Source organism: Anneissia japonica, unplaced genomic scaffold (genome assembly GCF_011630105.1).
Source record: "Anneissia japonica isolate Jap-2015-1 unplaced genomic scaffold, ASM1163010v1 scaffold699_len907043_cov185, whole genome shotgun sequence".
Classification (NCBI taxonomy): Eukaryota; Metazoa; Echinodermata; class Crinoidea; order Comatulida; family Comatulidae; genus Anneissia; species Anneissia japonica.
This window is the reverse complement of record NW_022722982.1, coordinates 114,672-123,805: the sequence shown is the minus strand read 5'-3', so window position 1 is coordinate 123,805 and position 9,134 is coordinate 114,672. Positions and strand designations below refer to the sequence as shown.

The following is a 9,134-nucleotide window of genomic DNA, read 5'->3' as shown; positions in this document are numbered from 1 at the left end:
TATTTTCAAACTTTGTAAGGTCATTGTTCCTAAAGCGAATGACATAAAGTTAAACTTACCTAAGTCAAATTCAAAATGGCTCTGAAAAATAATTCGACTTGGACTAAATTTGATTGTTAATTAATGGAAAATTTGGCATGTAAAATAAGTTCATCCTACACAGTAGAAATTATTTGACCTTGGAAAGTTTGACTGTATGTGCAATTCATGTCCATGGATCACTTAATTTACTACTTAGTTCACCTGATATTGAGGCCTGTGATGTGCCTTCTCTATCCAAGTGGCCTTCACCTTACCAAGTACCTGTATTACCACATGATGTGGAAGGTCTCTTGAAACAGGAGGACAAGTCAGTGTTGTCAAGACGGTATTATCGTAAGATTATACAAAGTTTATTTGAAGACATGATACAATACACTCTGTAAGTATTTAACCTGATTATTATGTTTGTAGTACTACTTAAATTTGTACTACTGTACTAATTTTTTGCAGTTTCCACTTTCCAGACCTGCTTCTGATTACCGACTTTCTCATTGATTCAATTTATTAGGTGCAAACCAGATACAGTACTATAAAAAGGTAATAAGGTGTGCATTGCTATAATATGCACGCATTGTCAAGAGGGTTTATACTGCTAAAGCTTAAAAACACTTTAATTCGTCTATTTTAACACTATTCTTTCCAGGTTTTTTTACTGTTTGTTAATCTTAATACAGTAATTTTTTCCCCATGCATCTTTTTTTTAGATATCCAACAACAGCTCAGTATACTGAGGTAGCCAGAGCACTAGTGACCAAGTTTAAAATCTTAAAAGATAAATCTGGAAATTCAACAGGACATGTAAGCCCATGTTAATAATTTTACATACTGAAAAGACACATTACAGCAAAAAAAAAAAAAAAAAAATTCTGGGGTGATTTTTAGCTCCAATCAGGAGCTCTAGAAACACTCGGCTAATTGATTAATAGATCTTTTTTGTATGGGCAGTCAGTAGGGCCAATACTCTAATGACTCTATTATAAGTGCCTTCATCGGAGCTTTCGAGATTACGAGAAATAGTTTTCCTTATTACTTTCCCACTCTTCAGCTAGTGAGACCCAAGACTCTATGTGAGGAGTTAAACACACAATTTTGTTGTTGCAGATTATTGTACATTGTACTTGGATATTATTATGTCTGTTTTACTGAAAAATATGTTTTTAGATCACTGAAGTCCAATATACAATACATTATTCTTATAATAGGATACATGGAGAGAATCACTGAAAAATAAGTTTAAACATGAAAGGGCACCGCTGATCCACAATGAAGATGTTCTGAAAAGGAAAAAAATATTTGGCCACAGTAAAAAAGCAGCTGTTAAAGATGATGAAGAACGCACTGTAAAGTATGTCAAGCTTGATGTCATTAAGGTATTTAGACTTTGTGTATCAGAACATACAGTACATTGTAATAATGCTAAGTACCATAGCTACTGCCATTTAGTTTAATTAATAATTGTATGCTGTCATCCAAACCAAAATAAGAGTTAGTCAGACACAGATGAAATAACATGCAAAAGGGCATTCTTGTACTCGCATATAACTCTTCCAATGACTCTTTATTGTAGTCTCACAATGGATATGTTGGTTCAAATCCTTTGATTCTGTTCACAGATCACTGCAATCAGGTAATTAGGCTTTTTGGGAAAGCACATCCAGTTGGAACGAAATGTAGTTTAAGGTATAAAATTACATTGATAATGTAAAATATGGTATAAGGCTTACTTCATCCCAATCATCTTATTTTCAGGTAAAATCATATATTGGCACAAATACAGTACAGTAGTGTACCTTTAAAGTGGCACTGTCCTTTTAGAAAATTGGAAAATCATAAAAAATTGAATTAAAAATTACTGTATGTTGATCATTTGAAAGTACACATAAAGTAATCACCTTTAGAATGAAACATACAGTACCGGTATATCGAAAACCCCAATTGTTATTATAATATAACAATATTATACAATAAACAATATAATTGAATATTGAGTTTTAGAATGTGTGTTTTCATGGTAAATGTTTTTCCCAATTGTTGAAGTGACAGTGCATCTTTGACAATTTGAATTTTTAAAATAATATTTTCCCTATTTGGCATCTTAGGAAAGTACGTCAGGAGAAGACCAAGCCAGCATAAGCAAGCATGTAACGGATTTAATGGACCTTTCAAAGAAGCGAAACCCAGACCAAAATATTCTCAATGATAAGCTAGAACGAACAAAGAAATATCGTTTGAAATATATTGCGGAACACTCAGTAAAAGATGCGTTGGAGAAATTTCCGTTTCTCCAACTAGAAAATGAGGTAATTATTAAATAACCAAATTTATGTGCAACATTCAATTATGTAGCATGTCAATTGTGATCAAGACAAATAATTCCATAAAAAGGAATGTTAGTTGGTCTATAGCTATTGAGAATATAATGCTAGGGGATTACAATTTTCCCATCTACTATTAAAGCTTTGTTCCACTTGAAAAGAATCAATTGCAATGGAACTGACATTATTCATGAAGGAAATGCTTTTCCAGAACTCTTGTATTCTTCCTCACGGACATACCAGTACAATTTTCTTATGTATATAATACCTACTGTATATAGGCCTATTTCGGTTGCTTTGCAGTTTCACACCAGAACACCTCCATTCCGCCATCACCGACATTTTTTTAGTACTGTATGTCATGCCTAGTTGGCTCCAGTATGTGTGAGATTAATAGATTTCACACCACAACCTCACATTCACTCCAGCACCAGAATTTCCCTAGCATATAGTTACCTCATTTCGGAAATGAATTCCAGATATAGAATGCAAATTCTATTTTTTGAGCTTTCCTAATTTTTAAAGTTTTTATTGTATTACACAGTCTTGTCTTGGAAAAAGTTGAATCAGTTTGATTTTCGACAAACCTGCATGCAACAATGTTTATTAGCAAATACGTTGCCATGTTTGTCATCATCGATTCCCACTTGAAATACAAATATTGTTGTGTTGATATGTTATGTCTGCATCATTTCATCCTGTTGGAAGTAAAGTTACTGGTTCTCTTTCTGGTTTACAATTTCACCTAATGTAGATTATTAAAGAAGTGGAAAGGTGCTATGGTAGTCGCAACATCCACTCCCATTTAAGAGCTACAATGAGTACTTTCATTGATAACATCATTCAATTGATGAACTATTGGATGCATACAGAAGAGAGATTGCTGACTGCACTGAAGAAAAGGAGAAAAAAGGTAAACAAAGGATTTTTGAAGTACAATCAGATTGAATTTTTTTTTTTTTTTGTATTTACAGTAAAGTATTTGTTTATTCCTTTTTCCTGTGTATGCTATTCTTCATGTCCCATTATATAAGACACTACCGTATAATAAGATGGACGGGACGCCTTGTGAAAGTTAATGTAGATCGGTATACTCTGAGTATTCGTTGGCCAATTGTTACCGATTAGTTAGACAAACGCTATGTATACCTAATGCATTCGCTATAGCAAAGTTTCCGATGGATTGGACGTATTAGGACGAACAAACGTAAACCCAATGTGCAACAGGAATGCTCACCGTATACATAGTGTATTTAGCAGAACTTTGTGATATGCTAAAAATTTTGAACATGTTCAAAATTTTAAATCGACCCCAGCGTACATCTGCATACCCCTACGAACAACTAACGAATACAACGTATGTCAAACATTATTACGAACGTGTCACGAATGAATGTCAAGTTGCGGAAACGTAAACCAACATTTTGATAAAAGTCGGCATACATTGGCTCTATTCGCTACAGTGTGACGGGGCTTGAGTGATATGTGTGGTGTTGATTTTCTTTCTTGTCTCTGACGCTTGATGCTAATGTAAAGTGTCATTGTGAGTTAGAATGGTTACATTTGAAAATCCGATCACATTTTTACCATGTCTTAGGAATTTTATTTTTCCGATGGTGATTTAACATACTCTTTACATTGCCAAAAACTCCACTCAAAATGTTTTCAGACTCTTCTTGTTGACCTTGTTGGGTTGGCATGTCTACAAATCCCTCCCCAGAACTTGCATATTCTGCTTAATTGGTCACTATCTGATTCACTCTTAATATTGGGAAGAACCAAGTTATTGTATAGTGCAACCCCTGGTGTTATGATTATAAATTAAGGAAAGGAATACACAGAGATAAGACTAACATTGAAGCATATATTTTTGGTTTTATATATTTTTAATTTTATATTTTTTTAATTCCCAAATATTGTGTTAATTTACCTATGGTTTACCTTTGCATTGTATACTGACAATCACAGCATGCTGCCTGCTCATTCCTGTTTTGCTTGGGGAAGATTCGGATTATATGTACTGTATAGATAAGGTAACTACTGTACATAAGGCCAAGTAAAATTAATTAATAGTTGATCTTCCAAGTTTTCTAAAAAAAAATTTTAAATTTTCAATGCCAGATCCAGTATTATAAGTAAATGTTTGCAGTATTATATGTGAATGTTTATTGTTAAGATATTTTTAAGTACAATAATGTAATCATGCACTATTTAAAAACATTGGCTGATTAAGGAAATATCAATTAATTATATTTACCTTCAATTTCTACATATACTGTAGCTGTGTTATATTGTAAAATACCTCTCTCTCTCTGATAAATTGTGATAACAAGGGCAAAACACACTGGAAACTTGATGGTAGGCTATCACCACATAATTATATTTTATTTAAGTAATTATATTCATTGTATGTTTTGTTTCAGGATCCTGTGTCACTGACACCTTGTCTGGTATTACATGGAAATATATTCCATACGGAAGATTGTGTAGTAATGCTAGATGGCATTAGAGTTTGTAGACCTGCCAATGTTGCCATGGGAATGGCCATCATGTTTTGTTGCTTTTATATTTATGGCGTTGAATATCCCAAGGCAGCAAAAAATAGTCTCATTTACTTTCAACAGTATATTGCTGCATTGGGCAGAGATTCGCAAACACCTGTAAAGGTACAGAGGTTTGTGAATAGCATTCATACTGCCTGATTTATTTACATCCATCCATATACACCATAGTTTATGAAGGACTAGGCCTATATTACTAGTACACTAGGCTACTGTACTACTGTAATTTTTGATTTTATAATAATATTTTGTTTTGTTCAGATGTACATTCACCATCGCTCAGAAGTTGAGAAAATATATTTTTGGTCGAAAATCCTTTTTACATTTAGTTTTAAATTCAGACACACACCCAACAGGTAGGGTCAATAACACTGAACAGGGTGATTTTATAAATAAAAACAAAATAGAGGAATTAATACACTGAACTTAATTTTCAACAACTTCCATTACACATAGATAAAAACTATGTTTTTCGAAACATTTTTTTCAAAAACATTGAATTATAAAAGTCCAATTGAAATGTGCATTCCAGATTTTTTTTAAATTAAAGCATGGACATATAATTAAAGCTCTTAAAATTCTAAAAAGATTTTTTTTTACAAAATAGGCCTGTTTTATATAGAACTATTATTATTTACTACATTTACTCATAATACAAACTGAAATATAATTAATATAGTATAAAGTACTTTATATTTTAAACAACATAATTTAGTAATTTGGTCACTTCACAGAGAAGCAGGATGTAATCTTAGTAACATTTATTTCTCTGTTCATATTGTAAGCCTACAATAGCTATCTGTATGAAAGAAGTTTGTCATGTATATTTATACATTTATATAATTTTATATTTGTTTTTAGCAGTTTCTGTTTTAGCAATTTTGTATATTCTCTGAAAAACGATTTAGAAGTCAAATCTGATGTATATCAATATTCTTTCTACTGATGCAAAAAAAAAAAAAAAATGGAAAAAAGAAGAAACTGGAGCATTTGTTTTTTTTTTTCTTGTTATAAATACTGTTAATAAAACTAGTAATTATTCATCATGTTATCTATTCCAAAAACTTATTTTCTACATACTTTTTTATGCTTCACCATTGGCATTCATAAAGAAAACTATTGATTGTGAATTAAAATCTATTTTTGTTCATTTTGGTTCATTGAAAATAAAACAAATAACTTCCTACTTAATTTCATCAATTGAATGGTATGATTATTATAAAATTAATTGCCTTACTTGGGATACAGTCTAGTATTGTACATCCTTAAGTTAATCATCACTGCTTTGTATTCTTTTTGTGGTTATGTTGAGTCTACCCTGGTAAATAAGTTTGTAGTTTTTGAAGAGAAATAGTACACCTAAATCAATCATGGTACATTCCTTTCTTGCAGGTTGATCAAGATGACCAGTCCTCGTAAACGGTAAGTACTGTAGTCATTATTTTTTTTTCTTGGGAGTAATTTTGTTTCTGTTTACTATCTGCAATTCAATTTTAATTTTATTTATTTTTTGGTAATTGCTTAGATAATTGCATATAATTATCAACCTAATACCATTTAGACGTATTTGACTTGTAGCAATATCCAAAATAATTAATACAGAATACTGTAATTCAACAATACACTTCAATAGAAATAAATTTAAAAAGAAAATATTGATTGTGGTGTCCCTAATTCACCATAATATTTATATATATTCCTTCTACATTAGGAAAAATATTGTCATAACTGAAGAAAATTTTGAAATCCTTAAGTCTTTCTGGACAAGAGGTATGACAGGATATGGAGACGAAGCAAAGAAGAAGCTCCTACATCAAGCTGTTGAAGAAACAGGCTTGCAAGAGGTACAAGTTAAAGTATGTATATTTAAAATTTAAATACATTAATTTTATATTAATTATTGATGAACATAGTAAGGGTTTAATTTTATTTATTTTTTGGTAATTGCACATGGTATTTTAGATTCTGATATAATTAACCATTTCAGCATTCTATACAAATGTAAATCAAAATTTGACTGCCTGATTAAAGAAATGCTCTGGATTAAGGAATTAAAACCATCTCTTAACAAACAAACAGACTCTATTAAAGCAAAATTGTTTATCTAGGCATAGAGCAAAGAAACAGTTTCTGTTTCTTTGCTCTATGATCTAGGAGAACAACTTACATGGAGCTTATCAGTATCTTATTCTTTATTTGGAAGCTACACTTTTACAACAGTAGCACACGTAGAAAACGGTGCGTCCAAGAAAAATATAAGAAAACAAACAAAATCAAAACATGACAAATCAAAAGTAAAAGTAAATGAGCTTAACAAAAAGTAAAAATCAAAGTCTTAATTACCCCTCCCTTCCCTTTTCCAACCCCGAAATCGAAGTTACCCCCTCCCTTCCCTTTTCCAATCCCGAAATCGAAGTCACCCCCTCCCTTCCCTTTCCAATCAAGAATAATAATTTAAAAAAAAAAACAGAATTAAAAAAAAAAAAAAAAAAACAAAAAAAAAAACCCTAATAATAATAATAATAAAATAACATACCCATATACATACATAAACATACATACGCGCAAACTGTAAATATATATACATATATACACATGTAAGCAGCGAAAGTAAATAAAATACAAAAGAATACATCATAAGAGACAGCTGTACTTCTGAAAGCATGTTCTTTTCTTCTAAGAATTCAGAGACTGTGTATAATACGATTCTGTTGAAAATTTTTGAAACGCAGGAAGTTAGAGAAATCCCTCTATAATTGTTTAAGTCCTTTCGATCGCCCTTTTTATAAATTGGGACAACAATGCTTCGGTTCCATTCAGCTCTAATTTTTTCAAGACTTACAATTCTTTTAAATAATGAAAATATTGAATAATTCAGATATTTACCACCATTTTTTAGGAGCTCGTTCGAAATATTATCTAAGCCTGGGGATTTGTTATTTTTGGATTGAAGAATAGCAGTTTCGACCAGATTTAATGTAAGTTCAATATCAACAATGGAGTTAGTGTTATCATCAGAAGCAAAATTTTTATCTTTTTTAAGTTCATTAACAAAATTTGAAGTTTCGATAGAATGTTTATTGTGTTCATCATTCGTATTTCTGTTCATTTTACCTAATGTTCGCCAATAATTTAGAACAGTCTGGTTCATTTCCTCTCTATCGCAAGTAATTTCATTTGTGCCCGGCACTTTTAAGCACTGTATTTGCTCATTTTTTCGCTCGCCCCCCCCTTTAATTCCTTCCAAAAGTCACGGCAATTACGACCACCTTTGTTGGCAATATCAACTGAGCTTTTAACCTGCATTTCGGTCATTTTATTTCTAACTAATATTTTTACACAATTTCTCTTATCTTGATAATTTTTCCATAAGTTATCCCCCTCACTAATGCTGCTACCTTATCCTTCACCCACTTTCTATGTAAACGGGCTGCTTCCCTTCTCTGTTTGATGGCATTGTCAACTTCATCATCAAACCATGGATTACATTTATTACCATGTTTTTGTTTCCTAACGCCTATCCCTTCAGTTGCAGCTTTAATTAAATTGCTTTTCCATGAATCCCAAAGCGTATTTACATCCGAAAAAGATTTGGCATTCCAATTTGTGAACCGTTCTTTAACTTTTTCCTGAAATGGTTTATAATCCTGATCCTGTTTGATGGACCAACATAGTTTAGTACTTTTCCCATAATCGGCACGTTTACTACTAAAAGCAATAGACAAATTCAATAACAATACGTCATGGTCGCTGCCCAGACCCATATATCTATTTTCATCAACTATGAATCCTTTTACAGACTCAAGTAAATTGTCAGAACAGAGCATATAATCAATGGTACTTTGCAAGTTGTTTCTATACCAAGTAAATTTCCCTACACAATGCCGAGTACAATTTAAGATGTTCAAGTTTGCGTCATTCCGAAAATTCAGGAGACGCTCTCCATTAGAGTTTAGTATCGGATCTCCGTACGAGATTTCCCCACCAATTCTGGCATTCATATCAGACATTAAAATCTGAGGACCATTTTCTCTATGTTCATTTTCAATACAAATTATATCGGCGAGTAACTGGTTATACAATTCGGTACATGAATCATTATCAACACCCTCCACAGGGAAATATGCAACAGCTATATACCTGTCTCTTATACACATCTAGATGTGTATAAGAGACAGATACACATGTAAGCAGCGAAAGTAAATAAAATACAAAA

General features: G+C 31.9%; 2 protein-coding genes across 7 annotated transcripts in view; both read left to right on the top strand.

Annotated features, from left to right (window-relative positions):
* LOC117112066 (sterile alpha motif domain-containing protein 3-like) overlaps positions 1-7,141 on the top strand; it is a 10,560-nt gene extending 3,419 nt beyond the window's left edge. The window contains exons 2-10 of the mRNA XM_033255122.1: positions 239-421; positions 747-840; positions 1,245-1,412; positions 2,142-2,342; positions 3,112-3,270; positions 4,781-5,031; positions 6,311-6,340; positions 6,630-6,774; positions 7,073-7,141. Coding sequence (XP_033111013.1) covers positions 239-421; positions 747-840; positions 1,245-1,412; positions 2,142-2,342; positions 3,112-3,270; positions 4,781-5,031; positions 6,311-6,340; positions 6,630-6,774; positions 7,073-7,141 — 1,300 coding nt within the window. The remainder of the gene's footprint in view (positions 1-238; positions 422-746; positions 841-1,244; positions 1,413-2,141; positions 2,343-3,111; positions 3,271-4,780; positions 5,032-6,310; positions 6,341-6,629; positions 6,775-7,072) is intronic.
* LOC117112036 overlaps positions 4,895-9,134 on the top strand; it is an 11,686-nt gene continuing 7,446 nt past the window's right edge. For 3 of the 6 annotated variants that reach the window (XM_033255084.1, XM_033255085.1, XM_033255080.1), the window contains exons 1-3: positions 4,895-5,023; positions 6,311-6,340; positions 6,689-6,774. The gene's annotated coding sequence lies outside the window, so the exon portion shown is untranslated. Of the gene's footprint in view, positions 5,032-6,310; positions 6,341-6,672; positions 6,775-7,835; positions 7,897-9,134 lie in introns of those variants that run through there. The other 3 variants (XM_033255082.1, XM_033255081.1, XM_033255083.1) reach the window with 3 other exon arrangements.